Source organism: Giraffa tippelskirchi, chromosome 7 (genome assembly GCF_054371585.1).
Source record: "Giraffa tippelskirchi isolate mGirTip1 chromosome 7, T2T-mGirTip1v1.2.pri, whole genome shotgun sequence".
Lineage (NCBI taxonomy): Eukaryota > Metazoa > Chordata > Mammalia > Artiodactyla > Giraffidae > Giraffa > Giraffa tippelskirchi.
Genome location: NC_137281.1, coordinates 116,224,144 through 116,245,254, shown reverse-complemented (window position 1 = coordinate 116,245,254; position 21,111 = coordinate 116,224,144). Strand labels below are relative to the sequence as shown.

Genomic DNA, 21,111 nt, shown 5'->3' with positions numbered 1-21,111 from the left:
ATATTCATAAGAAAAATCCCATGTGCTGAAATCCATTTACCAGACATTCAAAACTCCACTTCAGTCTTCATACGCTTACTGTTTGTATGGCATATGCATCCCTTCTCTTTCATCTTAGCTGTGTCTTTGTATTTTAAGTGGATCATTTATAGACAGTATTTAGTTGGGTCTTCTTTTACAGCCCATTCTAATAACTTCTACCTCACGTTCACCTTAGTTCATTAATGTTTAATGCAATTGTTATGGTTAGATTTAGGTGTATCAAATTATTACTGGTTTTCTATTATTTCCTTTCCCCTTTTTCTGTCTCTCTTTTTTTTTCGATCATGTGTTCTTTTCCCGGCCTTTTAAGTATTTTTTTTCCCAAGAATCTCATCTTAAAATTTTGATTGCTTTTTCATCTATAATTCTTCACATTAGTTTTTAGCAGTTCATCTAGGTATTGCAATATACGCTCTTATTTTTTATTCCACTTACACTTAATATATTACATTCTACTAAAAATTCTACCATCCCTGTCCTTTATACAAAAATCATTATATGTATTCCATCTATAAGATAATAAAAAACAATAAGCTGTGATATAAACAGGCATGCTTCTTAAAAAATTATGATGAAAATAGCAAAAAGTCTTTCAGATGTTTCCAGATGTTTATCATTTCTGATGCTCTATATTCCTTGTAAGGATCTGAGTTTCCATCTGCTATCTATCCTCTTTACCTGGGAGAACTTCCTTTAGCTTTTATTAGAGTAGAGGTCTGCTAATGACAAAGTTTCAAAGTTTTCTTTTATCTAAAAATGTTGTTATTTTGTCATCATACTAAAGAATATTTTCTCTGAATATAGTAGAGAATTCTAGGCTGATAGTTATTCTATTGTCCCATTTTTTTTATATGGGCTCTGTAGTTTCTGGTGAGAAGTCAGTAGTCAATTGAATTATAGGTCCCTTGTATATAATTTGTCATTCTCTGAGTCCTTTGTCAGTCCTTTATATTTGGCTTTCAACAGCATGACTATTACATGCCTCAGTATGTTCTTCTCAGTACTTATCCTGCTCCATGTTTTTTGATACTATAAACTTCTATTAGTCATCAAATTTGGAAAAAGTATGGCCATTAATTTTTAAAACAGTGTTTTGCCTCATTCTCTCTCCTCTGTTTCTAGGACTCCAATTACATGTACGTTAGACTGTGTGGTATTATTTAACAAGTCCCTGAGGCTCTCTCTGTGTTCATTTAAATTTTTTTTAATCTGTTTCTCTCTCACCTCCTGCTGAGAAATAATTTCTATTGATCTACCTCTAAGTTTAATTAATTCTTTCTCTTCATCTCCATTTGCTGTTAACTTCATCTAAGAATGTTAATTTAATATACTATATATTTCAGTTTTAGAATTTTCATTTTTTATGGTTTCTAGTCTATTCCTGAGATTTCCAATCTTTTGACTTATGTGAGAGTATTTTTTTCCTCTTCTGAGAATGTGTTTCATTTTCCTGTTTTTTTAATAGATTATATAGCTTTGGATTCTATCTCAGACACTATAAATGTTAAGTTGTAGAGACTGTGGATGCTGCATTTTCTATTTCATGAGAATTTGTGTTTTTATTTAATTCTATCATGTAATTAATTATCTTACTTGGGCAAGAACCACAAGCTCTGTTTCTTGGGCAGCAACCTTGATCTCTGTTCTGATCTTTTGTCCTTAGTTTTCTGGAATCTGCTATCATATGTGTGATTCAGGGTCAGCAAGAAATGACAGTAGACAGTTTGGGAATCTCCTTTCCAGTTCTTTCCATTCTAGAATCCTCACCACTTTATGTTTTCTTCAGATTAAGTCTTCTGATTTCCTAGGCCATGAATACTATAATTTTTCCATGTTCTGATTCCATGTGACCTCAGACTAATTCAACTCCCACCTCCAAACAGGGACTCTTCACTAGACTTTCACTGGACTCTACCTGCTCTGTTCACTCTCCACTGCCTTTAAGTTGCTGCTTTCAGTAATATGCGCACAGTTTATGGTTGTTAACTGCTCAAGGGTTAGTCTGTTAGAATTTTACTAATTCCCAGAAACAGAACTCACTAATGTATCTTCTAACTACCTTTCTGAGTTACACTTTTGCCTAACTTCACATATTCTGCAATTCAGATATCAAGGAATTTGGCAAAGCACCAACTGGAAACAACCAACTTCATATAACAGTTCACTAACAATATCACTCAATTTTTCATCTAACCAAAGTTAGAAAAAATTAATTAATTAATACAAGGTTTTAAAATTACATCCCAACTTATTATACTTACCTAGCTCCCAAGATATCCTTTTTGGCAAGGCCTATTCCAGCTATAACTTTTACCCTCACAATTCGGGAATTTTCCTAAAATACAAAAATTTATATTTTATTTTCATGTAATTTATAAATTACTTAAGACACATATCTTTAAATATATATATACCAAATAAGATAACAGGATATTAAAATTAATTAGAAGAATCTTTTTTCAGGAATTAATATGACTAAAAGTATATAGAGAAAAATAAAAATTGTATTGTTATTTGTAATGACTGGATTATCTACAAAGAAAACACAAAGAAGCTAGAGTCAAGTTATTATAATGAGCAAATATTTATCATTGTTGCCAAAAAAAATCCAAAACCAAATTACTGGAACTTATATGGATTCATCATTTTTGCTAGGTACAGGATAACACAAAATTCAGAGTTCATAATCATTTGTAATGATTATTTAGACAGGTAAAATTATTTTTTAAATGCCATTCAATAAACTATATATTAAATAAAACTATAATGTATTGATATTTTAATGTACGAAACATTAAAATTATTGGGTATCATAACAGCATGATGGGGTTTTATATAAGAATGTCTTATTTTTAAGAGATACATATTGAAGTATTTAGGGATAAAGTAAGATAAAGTTTGCAACTCACTCTTTAATGGCTCAGCAAATAAAAAGTTGAACATGAGTGAATATGTGTGTACATGGAAGTAAAGGGAATAACCAACTGTTGCCAATATGTGGATCTGACTGATGGGTAATCAAGTGTTCATTACACTATTTTGTTGCCCCATAGACCTGAAAATTTTTAAAATAAAAAGGTGGGCAAAAATACTAAAAAACAGAATGCACATTTAAAAAAATTCACAAATAAGCAAAACTTAGATACAGTGAAACAAAATTAAGAAAAAATGTCAAGACCTTTTATGGATAAAATCTGTAAATAAAGAAAATAAGGAAAATATAAGTAAATGTAGAAATTCACTATAATCATGGAAGTAAATATTTAATATTATTATATGTTTTCTCCAAAGTAAATTACAAATTCAACACAATTCCAACTCCCCTCCTCAAATTATTTCATAGGTCTTAACAAATGATTCTAAAATTCACACAGAGGAGTGAGAATGAGTAAAGAAGTAAACAATAATATTTGATCACTATTTTATACTACATATAAAAACAAACTCCAGATACATCAAATTTTAACAACAAAAAATAAAACTTTAAAAAATTCTTAAGATATTTCAGACTATTTCTGACATTGAAAAAGAATTTCAAAAAATACTGACTCTAATCGAAAAAGTTGTTAGATATGACACTAAAATTACGTATCCTTTGTGTGAAAAAAGATGCCATGAACAAAATGAAAAAACAACGGGACACACAGGGTAGAAATAACTAAAATATATATACCAAGTACAAATTATGATTATCCAGGATATATTATTGTTGTTGTTCAGTTGGTAAGTCCTCTCTGACTCTTTGCAACCCCATGGACTGTAGCCCACCAGGCTCCTCTGTCCATGAGATTTCCCAGGCAAGACTAGTGGAGTGGATTGCCATTTACTTCTCCAGGAGATTGACCCAGGGATCAAACCTGCATCTTCCGCATTGCAGGCAGATTCTTTACCACTAAGCCACCACGAAGCCCATCTGGAATATATCAAGAACTCCTAAAACCCACCAAGTGATATTTAAACAACATAATATAAGAAATCATACAGAATGGTCAATAAACACATGAAAAGACCCTCAATTTCACCAGTAATAAGAAAGATCTTTAGTGTCTGTGCTGCCAATACAAACACAAGCGAGAACTCTAATACACTGTTCATGAGAGTAATTTTGAAGAGATATTTGGCAATATCTAAAGCTCTAAATCAATAGACCAGGAATTTCTCTATTAGATATAAGCCCTAGATAAACTATCACTGACGTACACAAGGCCAACAATTTCACAGTAGCGTTTATAAGATCAACAAATGTGAACTAAATGTTGCCCAACAGAGAGGAACCCAACTGGTTCTATTCTAAAATTACTCCATCAGCCAGATGAATGGATAAAAAAGATGTGATACACACACACACACACACACACACACACACACATATACACACAACGGAATACTACTCAGCCACAAAAAAAGAATGAAATTTTGCCATTTGCAACAACATGCACAGACTTGCAGGGCATTATGCTAAGTAAAATAAGTTATATAGAGAAAGACAAATATTGTATGATATATGTGGAATCAAAAAACTACAACAAACCACTGAATATAACATAAAAGAAGCAGGCTCAGACACAGAGAACAAATTAGTGGTTTCCAGTGGGGAGAAGTTGGGAGGGGCAATAAGTTGGGAGGGTGGCAGAGTAGCAAACTATTGGGTATAAGATAAGCTCGGGGACGTATTGTACATCACAGGGAGTGTTGCCAATATTTTGTAATAACTATAAATAGAAAGTAACCTTTTAAAACTGTATAAAAATTCTAAAACATAATAAAATTATCCCATCAGCAAGTAGTAGGTCATATTCCTTTTTGAGGAGAAATCTGGGTGGGGGGTAATATATATATCATAAGGTATTTATTTCAGTCTTCTTCCATTTCTAAATACTTAGAACCACCCTCATTCCTGGAAGTTTCATTGAATAAATATGATAACAGAAATATCCTCTAAGCTACAAAACTCAGACGACAAATTCATATAACACAAAAAGATACTAGAGATACTAGATATTTTATAACTTTTCTCCATCACCAAATATTAAATACACAGTTGATCTTGCAAGTAAAAAGAAAAATCCTCAAGTATCAGAAATAAAGGCAATTGAAAATCAGAGAGGAAAACATAAACTGAAATTTCTGTTTTCTGTGGGAACTGATTTCCAAAAATCTGAAGAGATTTACAGAACTACCATTTTTTCCTGGAAGGTCACTGAATAATTAGGTCAATTAAAATATTCTATTGGCCCTACAACTGAATTTTCCTATACTAGTTGACTGGGAAGTGGCTACTCTATTAAGTAGGTCTAATCAGTCTAATTCCCAAGACTGATTCTGAAAATCAGACGTCTTTTCAGGGATGACTTAATAAATACAAATTTTTTCAAGCAGTAAAGTATAATTAAAGGTGCCCTCAGAAAATAATGTTATTTGATAATCTTTTCTTTTCTAAGTGCAGACAATTGTTTGTGATTTGTACATGATCTTAATTGAGGGAAGAAATTATCATTCTCTTCTAAAAAAAGCTAATCCATATTTGTTAGTTAATCCATCTCCTGACTTAAAAATCATCCACATTAGCCTCTACTTAAACCATCCCCCAGAAGTCTCCTGAAGAAATGTAGCAAGCATTAAATAAAACAATTCCAAGGGGTAATAACTTACAGTCACAGACACATTTAACTTTTAAACTTTATCCTTGTATTTTACAACCACAAAAATGAGAACTACTTACTTCAGACGCTGTGGTTAAGTGATGTAAAGCTACATTGATTTAAGATTCTTTCAGGAAACTAAATAAGAAATACCATTTATTCTCATATTTGCATTCATATAATTTCATTTTATAAGTTTATGCTAAAAAATTGTCCCACTGCTCTTTGATCACATCCATCATCAGAGATCACACCCACATTATCTTTGAAAATGAAGAAGGCCATATATGTTGCAACTAGAGACCAAACTCTTCAGTAATTTTAGAATCGTGACACTAAAAGTATTATTAACAGAATTCTAGACAGTACTCAAATCAGTAAAAAAGAGACCAAAAAAAAAAAAGAAACATCTTTCCTTAATCAAAACAGAGACTTGATCCTCAAGCAGACTAAGGCTCTTCATTAAAGCTGGAATCTCCCCATCTTTCACTCATAAGAGAGCTTTACTGATTTTTGAAAGTGAAATGAAAAGGTTGCAAATTGCAGGCAAAGATGTGTGGCTTTTTTCAAGGACAGGGAGAAACAAACTAGTAATATGTTATCAATGCAGGCAGCTTCAGTAATTAAAAGCAGCTTTCTAAAGGCTGAGATTTTCTCTACAATTCATGAAAACAGTGATTAATTATGCCTTAATCTTCTGTCAACCTCCCCCACCAAATAGATAAATAAAAACCAGGAACAGGAAATCAAGAGCTTTAAGTCTTGCCATCTCTCAAAGGTCTTGGGAGAATTTTTGTTAACCTCTTCATCCTTCTCCCCTCTTTTGTTGCCCACTCCCACCAGTCTACTTTTAAAAAAGATATGTCCTATGTTTACTTATCTCTGAGTTTTTATACAAGCCTGATTCCCTCTGCCTGGGAGATTCTTCCCCATCCTGTACCCCTTCATTGTTAAAGTCCTATATCATCTGAGCAGCTTCTTTGGAGACCATTAAAAATGGATTATCAATATTATTTAATGAAAGAAAATAATTATAATGTTGATTGGAATAATCAAGTTGCCAAATGGTATCTATTCTGTGACAATTCCATAAAATCATAAATTCAGATGGATAAAGTAAATATGCAACAATGAAAATAGCTACCATAATAATGAGATAAAGGTTTTAAAATTTAATTTAAAAGGTTTGGTATAAATTTACATTTTTTTTTCTTAAAAAAATCTCCTGTCCTTTCTTTAAAGACCAAATGCCATCTTTTCTAAAACCCTTGATATCAATTTTCCTTCTCTTTGTTAGAGACTCAATTACATAGCATCTATCACATACCATCTTGTATCTGAGGCAATAAACTATGTGTCTTTCTCAATTATTAAAATTGTGAAATTTTGAAGACCAAGAAACTCATCTTTATGTTTCCTTTGCATCCTCTATAGAACCCAGCAGATTATTTGGCAAACAGTAGGGGATGATAAATTCTTGATTAACAACAAATCTTTCTGAAGTAGCTGAAAGTAGGAATAAGGTACCAAATTAAAAGCAAGGGAAAGTCTGCACAAACAGTGAGCTCCGAGTCCCTTCATTTCTTGGGCCCAGAAGACTGGAAGACTTCTCTGTGAGAAAGTCAAAGGGGTTGGGGGCATATACTGTATGTGAGAATCCCACCACTGTGGGATTGGTTCAGATAACCCACATTGATAGGGTTCAGGTAACCCATAATGATAGGTTCAGATAACCCTACTGTGAAATGCTCTAGTGAATAGTAACTGCCCACTCATACAAAGGATGGGAATAAATCAGGAAAGAGGAAGACAAGAGGTGAAAAAAAACAGTGGATCCAACACAGAAAAGAGATCAAGAGAATTCTCACAATGCTGATAAATGGAATCCTGAAGACAACAGTGATACGACAGGTGTAGAGTGCAAGCCGTTCAGATGGAATGCAACATAGCAAGAAGCTGTCTCTAACAAGAATGCAGAAAAGGGAATGGACAGCATTCATTACATATGTGTGTATGTATAAACACACTGAGTAGTTGTAAAGCTTTCAGGCAGCTTGCAGTTTAATTTGTGATGTTGTTTAGTTCCTCAGTTATGTTTGACTCTTTTGAGCTCTCATGGACGGTAGCCCACCAGGCTCCTCTGTCCATGGAACTTCCCAGGTAAGAATACTGGAATGGGTTGCCATTTCCCCCTGTAAAGGGAATCTTCCTGATCCAGAGATTAAACCCAATGCAGAAGACATCTTCTGCACTGGCAGGTGGATTCTTTACTACTGAACTGCCAGGATTCCATTAATCCGTGACAGTTGTACAGAAAATGAAAGCAAACAAAAATGTACAATAAATAATTATAAATATGGTACAATGGTTCAGCTGTGACTAATACTATATTTACATAGAGTAATAATATAAATACTGAATATTTACATAACAAAAAATGTACTAGGGTAGGAGGTAGGGATTTAACTTTTTTTTATATAACTCATTTTCTAGATTAAATACTGGAACCTGTGGCTTGATGGCAGTTTTCCTTCTCTGCTGTGTAAATTTACTTGAAATATTTTACAAAAGTATAAATATAAATGAAAATATAAATGCTAGATCATCTTTATTGAAAACTAAATGAAATCAGGGCTGTCCTAGTAATACTGGAATATATATATATGACTTCTATATATCTGCTACATATGATCAAAATTCCTCAGGAGTTTTTGGCAGTAATGACCACGATAAACTAGAATACCCAGAATTCTTAGATTTAAGAGATAGTAGAGATTTTCAAAGTGTATTCTGTGGACTAGCAGTATGAGCATCACATGGGAATTTTTTAGAAACTCAGATTTTCAGAACCTATTGAAATTTTCAGAACCTATTGAAAATAGACTACTGATGGGCCAGTAGTCTGTTTTAACAAACTCTGCAGGTGATTATGAAGGGTATTAAAATTTAGAGCTGCAGGTAAAGAGCAGAGGGTAAGAAAGAGAAGTGCTATAGTTAATACAGCTGAAGAGTATTCCTCATTTAAAAACTGTAACTTTTAAATTCAATCATTAACCTCCTCCCAAAAGAAGCTCATCATTACTTTCCATCTTAACACTACTTTAAAATGTGTTACACCATACCTATGCTTCTGGGTTTCCAGGTGGCACTAGTGGTAACGAACCTGCCTGCCAATTAAGGAGATATAAGAGATGCAGGTTCGATCCCCGGGTCAGAAGATCCCTTGGAGAAGGAAATGGCAACCCACTCCAGTATTTTTGCCTGGAGAATCCCATGGACAGAGGAACCTGGTAGGCCACAGTCCATAGGGTCGCAAAGAGTCTGATATGACTGAAGTGACTTAACATACACATATACCAATGCTTATTTATACATAAAATATGTCTGGAAGGAAACATATCAAGTTGATATCCTGTATTGGTGGAAAATATAATTTCCATAAAAAAGATCTATAAATGAATGTTCATAGTAGGTTTATTCATAATTGCCAAAACCTGGAAACAAATGAAGGGTCCATCAAAAGCAGGGTGCATAAACATCTGGTAAATTCATACAATGGAATATTGTGGAATGGAATGCTTAGTCCCTCAGTCATCTCCGACTCTTAGTGACTCCATGGATTGTAGCCCACCAGGCTCCTCTGTCCATGGGATTTCCCAGGCAAGAATACTGGAGTGAGTTGCCATGCCCTCCTTCACAGGATCTTTCCAACCCAGGAATCGAACCCAGGTCTCCTTTATTGCAGGTGGATTCTTCACCGTCTGAGCCACCAGGGAATCCCAAGAAAACTGGAGTGGATAGCTTATCTCTTCTTCAGGGGATCTTCCCGACCCAGGAATCAAACCCGGTCTCCTACCTAGCAGGTAGATTCTTTACCAGCTGAGCTACCAGGGAAGCCTCAGCAATAAAAACTATGAGCTACTAAAACAAACAACCACATGATTACTTTGAAAAACATAATATTAAACAAAAGAAGCCAGACACCAAAACGTATATACTGTATGATTTCATTTAAACGAAGTTTCAGGACCAAGGTGAAACTAATTCATGGCAATAAAAAGTTGCCCGAGTAAAGGTGAGAAGTTGAATGGAAGACTCAAGGAAACATTTAGGAGTGATGGAAATTTTCTACATCTTAATGGGTTGTCGGCTACGCTTGGCTATGCATGTTGTTGAAAATCATTGTACATCAAATTGTACATTAAGATCTGTGCATTTCACTATGGATAAATTGTAGTCCTCCCTGCCCTCTGGAAAGAAAAATAAAATAAAGACATTTTTAGACAAAAACAAAAACCAATGAAGTTCATTAGCAGGAAACATTCACTGAAAGAAATTCTAGAGAATGTATTTCAGGCAGAAAAAAAAGTCAACCCAGATGGAAAGTCAGAGGTATGGGAAGAAATGAAGAAATAACAAGAAAAGAAATTATTAAATACAGGAGGAAAAAATTATGAGAAAAATAATAGCAATGTTGATGGTGATGATGATATGTGTGTAGGGTAACACAGGTATTCAGTGAGTTTCCATTCCACTTAGGATCCCATGCATGCATGCGTGCTAAGTAGCTTCAGTGGTGTTGGACTCTGCAACCCTATGAACTGTAGCCTGCCAGACTCCTCTGTCCATGGGATTCTTCAGGCAAGAACACTGGAGTGGGTTGCCATTTCCTTCTCCAGGGTATCTTCCCAACCCAGGGATCGAACCCACATCTCCTACGTCTCCTGCATTGGCAGACAGGTTCTTTACAACTAGTGCCACCTGGGAAGCCCTAGGATCCAATACAAAATCCTTAATAAATGGCCTTAAGGCCGTGCCTCACTGGGGTCTGCTCTCCACTCCAGATTCAACTCCTGATACTGTCCCTCTTTCTCCTACACTCGAGGTGTCTTTATGGTCATCTCCATTTCATCTTTTGCACATGCACTTCTGTTTACCTAGAAGGCATTTCCCCTTCCCTGCCTGGCTAACTACTATCCATCCTTAGTGTACTTCCTCTGCTTTTCCTCATATTCTCTCCCCTCCTCCCTATAAGACTAATTCTTTTTTTTTCCTGTTATATACTTTTATCTTACATACCTTTTCCTTCATAACATTTATAAAACATTGATGTGTGATTACATATTTAATGATCCCTCTTTCCCTCTAGGCTATAAATTCAGTAAAGTCTGTTGTCCTTCATTACAACCAAATGGTCTGACTCAAATGCCTTATATATATTAAATGTTTAACAAATATTTGTCAAGCAAATACAGAATTCAAGTACTTTATAGGTCCACTGAAAAGCTATAAGAAAAAAAAAAAGACAGAAGATTCAGAACAGAGGAATAGTTACAAGTTAATTCTGCATATGTTCCATTCATCCTCTTCCTGAGCAAGAATCTCTTCTGTTAATTTTTTTTATTTGAGTGACTATTTGAGGTAGGACAGAGGAAAGACCATGAGTTTGGTACAAAAGAGTTCTGGGTTTCAATCCTACATATGCTACCTACTGAGATTAAGTCCTTGAGCAAATCACAATTTCAGATTTCCCATCTGTAAAATGAAGATAGCAGTACCTAGTTTCGCAGGACAGTTGTGGTAATTACAAAGTATAGAAAACATAGAACCTGGAGATCTGTGTATAGCAAGTATTCAATTAAAGGCAACTATGATTATATTTCAATTGACTCTTTCACCCTAGAGGAGGATATTTTCATTAAAGCATCTATCTATACTGACATGATTGTTTGTCCACATTAGTCTTTTCATCACTCCAACATGGCTCACTCAAGGCAAGTCAAGTATTTGGGTCAGGTCAGGAGGTTATGCTACAGATATATTTATTTTACAAAAGTCTCATCAAGACATTTTTGTATTTGTTTGTGCTGTGTCTTTCTCTCAGCATTTATCTGAAGATTTCTGAACCTTTCAATTCATTTATCCTCTTAAAACTTTGACAGGATTGGGACAGAATACAGACTAAATGGAAGCTTCAAAAAGGAAGAAGTCAGTAACACTGATTCAGTAGAACAGTGAGTTTAGCAATTTGAATCAGCAATCTTATAGGTCTCCAGGTGTGGTAGAATATAATATTCTTAATACGAGATATAGCTAGAAGGTAGGCAAATAGCTGACTTAAATATCCTGTTCTGACAAATGTCAAAAACTTATGCCAGGTGTCCTGTAAGTGACAGGGCCAGAATTACGACCTAGTCAAATTCCAATTTTTATACCCCTCCTCTCCCTAAGTGATGTATTTGAAGGGTACCTCCAAGATTCTATTTCCATGTGATATATGAATTGTTAATAGTTAGTTGTTTAAAAAAAAAAAATTGTAGTCCCTTCTCTTCTCTTCCTGGTGCAGAGGAATCAACGGCAGGCCTCAGGCAGAGTTTAGGGGGAGCAGGAAGGTGCATGGAGGTGCATGAGCAGCAGGTCCACAGCATGTGGAACTGAGCAGAAGAGGAAAATGCCATATAGAGAGGCTTTAGTAGCATGCCCACTGGAATGGGACTCGGAGGAGAGAGAGGAAGACAGCACAGACATACATGGCAGTACTCCCACTGGCACCCATGGATGCAGGGAGCTAAAGGCAAGGTGCAGAAATGACAGACAGAGGACATACCTGCATGACTGGAAGATCACTTATACCAGAAACATATGTAAATTCAGTTCAGTTCAGTCGCTCAGTCGTGTCCGACTCTGCGACCCCATGAACCGCAGCACGCCAGGCCTCCCTGTCCATCACCAACTCCCTGAGTCCACCCAAACTCATGTCCATCGAGTTGGTGATGCCATCCAGCCATCTCATCCTCTGTCGTCCCCTTCTCCTCCTGCCCTCAATCTTTCCCAGCATCAGAGTCTTTTCCAATGAGTCAACTCTTCGCATCAGGTGGCCAAAGTATTGGAGTTTCAGCTTCAACATCAGTCCTTCCAATGAACACCCAGGACTGATCTCCCTGAGGATGGACTGGTTGGATCTTCTTGCAGTCCAAGGGACTCTCAAGAGTCTTCTCCAACACCACAGTTCAAAGCATCAATTCTGTGGCGCTCAGCCTTCTTCACAGTCCAACTCTCACATCCATACATGACTACTGGAAAAACCATAGCCTTGACTAGATGGACCTTTGTTGGCAAAGAAATGACTCTGCTTTTTAATATGCTATCTAGGTTGGTCATAACTTTCCTTCCAAGGAGTAAGCATCTTTTAATTTCATGGCTGCAATCACCATCTGTAGTGATTTTGGAGCCCCCAAAAATAAAGTCTGACACTGTTTCCACTGTTTCCCCATCTATTTCCCATGAAGTGATGGGACCAGATGCCACAATCTTCGTTTTCTGAATGTTGAGCTTTAAGCCAACTTTTTCACTCTCCTCTTTCACCTTCATCAAGAGGCTCCTTAGTTCCTCTTCACTTTCTGCCATAAGGGTGGTGTCATCTGCATATCTGAGGTTATTGATATTTCTCCTGGCAATCTTGATTCCAGCTTGTGCTTCTTCCAGCCCAGCGTTTCTCATGATGTACTCTACATGTAAGTTAAATAAGCAGGGTGACAATATACAGCCTTGACATACTCCTTTTCCTATTTGGAACCAGTCTGTTGCTCCACGTCCAGTTCTAACTGTTGCTTCCTGACCTGCATACAGATTTCTCAAGAGGCAGGTCAGGTGGTCTGGTATTCCCATCTCTTTGAGAATTTTCCACAGTTTATTGTGATCCACACAGTCAAAGGCTTTGGCATAGTCAATAAAGCAGAAATAGATGTTTTTCTGGAACTCTCTTGCTTTTTCGATGATCCAGCGGATCTTTGCAATTTGATCTCTGGTTCCTCTGCCTTTTCTAAAACCAGCTTGAACATCTGGAAGTTCACGGTTCACGTATTGCTGAAGCCTCGCTTGGAGAATTTTGAGCGTTGCTTTAATAGCGTGTGCTGCTGCTGCTGCTGCTGCTAAGTCACGTCAGTCGTGTCCGACTCTGTGCTACCCCATAGACTGCAGCCCACCAGGCTCCCCAGTCCCTGGGATTCTCCAGGCAAGAGTACTGGAGTGGGTTGCCATTTCCTTCTCCAGGGCATGAAAGTGAAAAGTGAAAGTGGAGTCGCTCAGTCGTGTCCGAGTCAGTGACCCCATGGACTGCAGCCCGCCAGGCTCCTCCGTTCATGGGATTTTCCAGGCAATAGTACTGGAGTGGGGTGCCATTGCCTTCTCCTACTAGCGTGTGAGATGAGTGCAATTGTGCGGTAGTTTGAGAATTCTTTGGCATTGCCTTTCTTTGGGATTGGAATGAAAACTGGCCTTTTCCAGTCCTGTGGCCACTGCTGAGTTGTCCAAATTGGCTGGCATATTGAGTGCAGCACTTTCACAGCATCATCTTTCAGGATTTGAAATAGCTCAACTGGAATTCCATCACCTCTACTAGCTTTGTTCGTAGTGATGCTTTCTAAGGCCCACTTGACTTCATATTCCAGGATGTCTGGCTCTAGGTGAGTGATCACACCATCGTGATTATCTGGGTCATAAAGATCTTTTTTGTACAGTTCTTCTGTGTATTCTTGCCACCTCTTTTTAATATCTTCTGCTTCTGTTAGGTCCCTACCATTTCTGTCCTTTATTGAGCCCATCGTTGCAAGAAATGTTCCCTGGGTATCTCTAATTTTCTTGAATAGATCTCTAGTCTTTCCCATTTTGTTGTTTTCCTCTATTTCTTTGCATTGATTGCTGAGGAAGGCTTTCTTATCTCTCCTTGCTATTCTTTGGAACTCTGCATTCAAATGGGAATATCTTTCCTTTTCTCCTTTGCTTTTCGCTTCTCTTCTTTTCACAGCTATTTGTAAGGCCTCCTCACACAGCCATTTTGCTTTTTTGCATTTCTTTTCCATGGGTATGGTCTTGATCCCTGTCTCCTGAACAATGTCACGAACCTCTGTCCATAGTTCATCACGCACTCTCAGATCTAGTCCCTTAAATCTATTTCTCACTTGCAATGTAAATTGGGACTAAGCAAATAAGTAAACAGAATGAGGATAATGAAACTCAGAATTTTCACTGTTAGTTTTAGCCACTCAGACTTGTCCAACTCTTTGTTACCCCATGAACTGTAGCCCGCCAGGCTCCCCTGTCCATGGAGTTATTCAGGCAAGAATATTGGAATGGGTAGCCATTCCCTTCTCCAGGGGATCTTCTCAACCTAGGGATCAAATCCAGGTCTTCTGCACTGCAGGCAGATTCTTTACCATCTGAGCCACCAGGGAAGCACTTTCTAAAAACCATTTCCCTACTAAATGAACCAATATTTCTAGGAGAAATGGATGATCCCAGAAAGTGCTGGACCACGCAAAATATAAGAGGAGCCTAGAACATATTCTGCCAGGAATGTAATGAAGAGTTCAAAAAATGATGGGGACTTGCCATAAGGACACAGGAACCTCCTTGAAAGAGCTTCCACTGGCCAAACCGAGATAGTTTGAGCCATAAAATATTTAAGGATAGAGATTAATTACAATCCATTGAATAGGTGGGATTCTACAGGTCCATGCTGATACAAATAAATAAATGGATAGCAAATGGCCAAGAAAGAAAAGGTTCTTCTTACACAAAACATCAATTAATAAAAGTGGAAATATAAACAGCAGCATTTGTTTCAGGTGGAAGTCATGGATGGATACTAAAACTAGTGGATGCAGATCTGATGAATGAGGAATGGGATACTACCACAGCCTCTGAATATGCCTTCATAAAATACCAATCAATTATAAAGGAAAAATAGCAACATCACCAAGAAGAAACCTGGCAGACACCAAAATTACCAAGTGATCAAGGTTAGACAATGATGAGATGATGAGACAAGCCAAAATCAAGTACCCCTTGATATACCCTGAGAAGAATTCGGTATTAACTCGGTAATTCCCGCCCCAAAAGCATGGCTTTGACATCTTCATGAGGAAACAGTAAACGGATCTAAGTTGAGGAACATCGACAGATATACCCTGAGAAGAATACAGTATTAACTCGATGATTCCTGCCCAAAAAGCATGGCTTTGATGTCATCCTGAGGAAACAGTAAACAGATTCAAGTTGAGCAACATCAACAGGTTATACAGCCTGTGCTCCTTACAACTGTTAAGGATAAGGAAGACTGAGGAACTGATACAGAGTACATGCAACATACGCTTCTGGATGGGATCCTAGATTCCGAAAGAAGAGAAATTATTGCAACTCTGGTCAAAGACTGAATGGGACCCGTGGATTGGGTGATAGTGTCATAACAATGTTGACTTCCTAGCTTAGAGGGCTGGATGGCTGTGATGCAGGAAAGCATTCTTCCTTTAGGAAAATAAAGAGCATTTAGTGGTAATGGGGAATCATGTCTGCAGGTTGTCCTCAAATGGGTCCAAAAAAAGACTAATGAAAATGGCAATTATAAGGTTATGGAACAATTATGGTGAAATATCAACAGATGGAGAATCTGCTTTAGGAGGATTTGGAGTTCTTTGTACTGTACCTCCAACTTTTCAGTTGGTTTAACATAATCAAAAAGCAAATTATTAAAAATGAACTATATTTATCTACTTCTTTGTTCCTATGGAAACCCACAAAAAATAATTAGAATGATGCTGGAATTAAAGAACTGCAAAAAAGCAGTGATGGAAAGAACAACACATAGAAGTACGGGGTTAAGCACTAACACGGTTGCTACGTACACTGTGCTTCTCCTTCTTCGTGTGCAGTGAATACAGGTTTGGGAAGTTGGTTCTCAGGCTCAGTATGATGCCAGGGCAGGAAGGGTCTGCTTCTGCTCAGTGACAGTGAGTCTAGAAGTGTCAGAACACGCACTTCTTAGAAACCCTGTTGCTTACATACTGTCGTAGATGTCAGCATCAGAGACATCCATTCTTCTGTATGTGCAAACTCTACTCTCAAACTGGCAATGGAGACTCAACCCTTTCCTCTTTATTTCCTTCTTTTCTTTTCCTTTTCAGTCAGGTTTCAGCTGCAGGAAATAGAAGGTACTCTAGATATTTTTCAGAAGAAAGAAGCTCATACAGGGAATTACGTGCTTCCAAAAGAGCTGGAGAGGTAGGCTCTAGGCTGTGCCTTTAGAGGACCCAAAAATACCTCAAAATTGGCCTACCCAGGAAGCTGCCACATCTGAGAAAGGAAGGTTATCAGGAGCTACCATCAGACCTGCTGACTTTACGAACATAATCCATCTAGATGCCAGGAAGCTTCCACCACCACTATTTCTTTAATTTCCTATCAATGCCCACAAAACAACTTATCAGGCACTGACAGACTTTTGTTAGAAAAACTCAATGTCTATACGACTATGCTTGTCAGCAGAAAAAGCCAAAGAAACAAGAAGTTATGTAGCATCACTTTATTTGCACCTTCCCCATCGCAAGTAGGGGCACCTCACTGGGAAAACTGTTTCACCACCTCTTTCCGGAAGGCTAAATGCAAGAGTCTGAGAAACATGGTGTTTAGCTTTCTAGCCTCTGTGTAACAGAGAAGTCCACTGAAATGAAAGGGAAAGGATGCTGAGTGGCCGGCCCCATCTATACCACACTATTTACCACAGCTGGGTGGGAGTTACCTGCTACTATTAATTCCAAGAGACTGTCAGAGGGACTTCCCTAGTGGTCTAGTGGCTGAGACTCCAAGCTCCCTATGCAGGGGGCCCAGGTTCGATTCCTGATCTGGGAACTAGATCCTGCATACCACAACTAAGACCCAGGGCAGCCAAACAAGTAAGTAAATATTTTTTAAGAAGAGGTTGTCAGAGCAAATTTGGTATAAATTATAGTACACTACTTTCTTAGTTTATTAAGCTTTAATGACAAAATTCTGTACATGGAGCCAGGACCATCTCTTACTCAAAGACACTTAAATTTGGAAGAAGAGCTAAAACTCACTGACAAGTGAGAGAGAGAGGTATAATGACCTAAATTTTGGTATACTAACATGCTCATACAGTGTGACTCAGTGGCTCTCCAGCATATACTGGTTAAATTATGGTTCTCTCCCCATCTTCTATCCCATCTCCATTCATTTTTCTCTTTGTTTCTGTTTCTAATTTAAAATAATCATCTCTTTTTGCGGCCATAGGAAACCTATCTTACTTATAACCAACAGCAGAGGGCTGCCTATTCCAAGGCTAGTCTGTGAGTTTTAGAAAATGACATAGTTCCAATGTTTTTCTTCAAAAAATAAAAGGAATGAGGGGGTGATTTTCTAAGCCCTCTTTTACTTTTGTGATAGATCAGAAAATAAAAGGCAAATGATAGTGATGAAATGGCAATCTCTACCAGAATACAAGCGATTTTTGTCTTCCCCACAGAATATGAGCTTCTCACAAAACAGGCGGACACAGCTTTTTTTTCTATCTGTGTACCTGGTGCCTAGCATACTGCACAATACAGAACAGACTGCTAAAAAGTGTCTGTTGAATGAATAATCCAAATTACACTGGAAGAAGTGGAATACGACACTTTATCATCATGTCTCGTATCTTCCTATCTCACTCTTCCTCAGTGAGGAAAAAGAGAACAGAGAGAGCAGGAGGGAAATCTGAGTCATGAGACTGACAAGCAGGATGCCCACCGTGCCAACAGAGTGGGCCCCACACCATGAAAGTGCACAGAAGTACAAATCCTTCAGCCAGTTTAGGAAAACTTCATTTCAAAGGGCAGGGTTTCTGGCCCTTAGTACCAGTTGCTGACTGACCACCCACCAACTGGCATAATTTGATTTATCTCAGTTGGGAAGAAGAATGATGTAAGAAGTAGATAACTGAAAACACAGATCTGTACCAAGAGGGGAGAGGGATGGAGGGAGAGAGAAACAGACTGAATGACACCTCTGGCAAGATGATGTCTAGGATCAATTGGTTCTGCTGGAAGAAAGTGAAATGAGAAATCTGGACTAGCAGAGCCTACCTCTGAGTAGTAACAACAACAGGGAAAGAAAGTCCAAGGCCAGCCAGATGAGTTGGATGCCAGTCTGAGATTATCTGCCTTGAACAGTTTATTGTAGCAAGCAGGGAGACAGATCTGATAAGAAGAAAGCTATCATAGTTTCAGTACTGCATTATTTTCTTCTGATCTCTTCTACAGAACAATAATGGGACATTAGCTAGACTATTATCTTCAGCCATAGCATACTGACAGTCTTTCCTTAGGACTGCCAAGAGGCCACCATTTGTCCACCACTTCTTTGTTTCTCCCCTGGTAGCAATAACTAAGAAATTCAATTCTAATTGCATCACATAATCATTCTCAAAACACTCTGAAATAACTTGTTTGCATCAACAAGTTGCCCACTGCTTATAAACCAAAAACTCTCAAGAGAAACGTAAAGATACTTTGTAGAGACTGAAGATACCAAGTTACCAAGAGAAAGCACTATTACAACACTTAGAACAATCTAAGTAATTAATCTAAATTAGGCTGAAGGATTTACAGTTAATTGGGTCTAATCCTGATAACAGGTACATGTGACAGCTTATTCTATCAACAAGAATGCTCGTATTTTTTGTGAGCAAAATTTAACCAGTCATTGTTAGACTAGACATCCTTTTCATTTTCCACCCACTCCCATTTTTGAGACAATCACCAATAACACAGGGAAGCCCCATCTCATTTAAAATGGAACTACTCTTTACAAATAAGCTTGTTTTTAATAAGCACAAGGCATAACCAGCATAAGTTATTTAGCTGATAAGAGACAGTTTTGCCTTCTCAAATCACAGAGTTTTACGATTGAACAGCTGTGGCAAGTCCTTTTAAATATTTATACTTTTTTGGCTTCATCTGTAAAATACCAATGAAGACCAGGGAAACAGCATGAACTTTCCACACTTGACACTTGTTGCTAAATAGGAAGGGGGAAAAAATCTATCTCCCTGCTTTCCCATCCCCATCTCATCTAAGAGGGTTTAGAAGGATATCAGAAGAAAAAAAAAAAAAAAAACTAATGACACTTCTCCTGGAAGCCTTCAGGTCAAAGTCCATAAAGTTAAGCCCAAAGGGCTTCTCTTTGCCAGAATAGGCTAATCAACAGCCGGGATGCTAAGCTCCAGGGAAATGCGCCCCACCCCCTCCCGGAGCTCACGCACACTCAGTTGGGGGTGGCAGGAAGGGGCAGGCGGGGTGCTGCGCGTGCCCCCGCGAACTCCAGCCGAGGGCTGCCTAGCCCCCCTCCTCATCACTTCCTGAAGGAAACTGACCAGAAAGGCGGCGGTTCTAGGGAAGAGAGGGGTGTGGAGTCCACAGGCTCGCGAAGAAAATGCGGCTTCCTAAAGCAACGCCCCCGCCCACAAGCCTGTGCGAGCCGGGCTGTCTCGGGGGGTCCCCACAGCGCCCGGCGCGCTCCCGGGTCTCGCGAAGAGGGAGGAGGGCGCTGACAGCCGCCCCTCTGGCCGCCGCCCCCTCCTCCAGTCCTGTAGATGGGCAGCGCGATGGGAAGCCCGCCCGGAGTCCCGCGTCCCCCTCACCTCGTCCTCCTGGAGCCCGAACACCTCCACCGCGCAAGTTGCCATTTCCGAAAGGTTCTCGCAAACCGGACGCGCTCGCCCCCACCCAGAGAGTGGGAACTGTAGTGAGGAGGAGGCGGAGGAGAGGGAGGAGGCGGGAGGAGTTGGAGGAAGAGGGGGCGGGGCTCCCCAGGCCGCACAGCGCCCCCCGCGGCCGGCCCTCGCTAGTGACACGAGGAAGCGGGGCCGGGAGGGCCTGCGGCGCTTCGGCGGCGGCGCGCGTGGAGAAACCCCGGGACCGGGAACCGCGCGCGGTTGGGGAGCGTGCGCGCTGAGGCTCGGTGGGAGGAGTGGGGGCTCGCCTTCCGTCCCCCCGCCAGGAGGATGAGGCCAGACCTCGCCGCATCGGGGATCTAAGCAGCCCCCAGGCATTTCGCCTAGCGGGCAGTGGCGCCCGGAGGACGCCCGCCCTTCCCCTGGGAAACAAAGCTGCGGCTCTCCTCGGCAACACTTCTCACTGAGATCCGCCTCACTCTCTCCATAAGCTAAGAATCAGACCTGTATTTTGTCGGTTGAGGCTGCGGATTCCAAAAGCAGCTGGACCTTGGGACCCCTTGTGCAAAGCCCAGCCTGAGCATGGCGGCAAATGGGGACGCTAGTAGGGATCGCATCAGTCTTGGACTCAGGATCTGAAATTCACTCCCTGTGATTTGTAAACACTGTACCAATTAACATTTCTTGTCATATGGTCTGCCAATAATGTCCAGCCTTCAGGCTTAACCCTGTAAATCTGCTTAGCTAAGTAAGCCTTGATCTGCAGCACCGCTGGAAGGTAGCAAAGAAGGGAGAAAATAAACTAGGACCTCCTGTACTGTGGAATAATCATGCTTATTTTACAGCCATATCTGATGGGTTTTATACTTCTACAGTCACAGGAAGATCCTCACCAAATAAACAACCCCAAAGGGAATGGGG

General features: G+C 39.1%; 1 protein-coding gene across 2 annotated transcripts in view; it reads right to left on the bottom strand.

Moving 5' to 3' along the window:
• Positions 1 to 20,820, bottom strand: part of NEDD4 (NEDD4 E3 ubiquitin protein ligase) — a 141,129-nt gene extending 120,309 nt beyond the window's left edge. For both annotated transcript variants that reach the window (XM_081510235.1, XM_081510234.1), the window contains exons 1-2: positions 20,158 to 20,820; positions 2,304 to 2,377 (exon numbers count right to left, since the gene is read on the bottom strand). In XM_081510235.1, coding sequence (XP_081366361.1) covers positions 2,304 to 2,377; positions 20,158 to 20,568 — 485 coding nt within the window. In that variant the 5' untranslated portion in view covers positions 20,569 to 20,820. The remainder of the gene's footprint in view (positions 1 to 2,303; positions 2,378 to 20,157) is intronic.
• Positions 20,821 to 21,111: the final 291 nt, after the last annotated feature.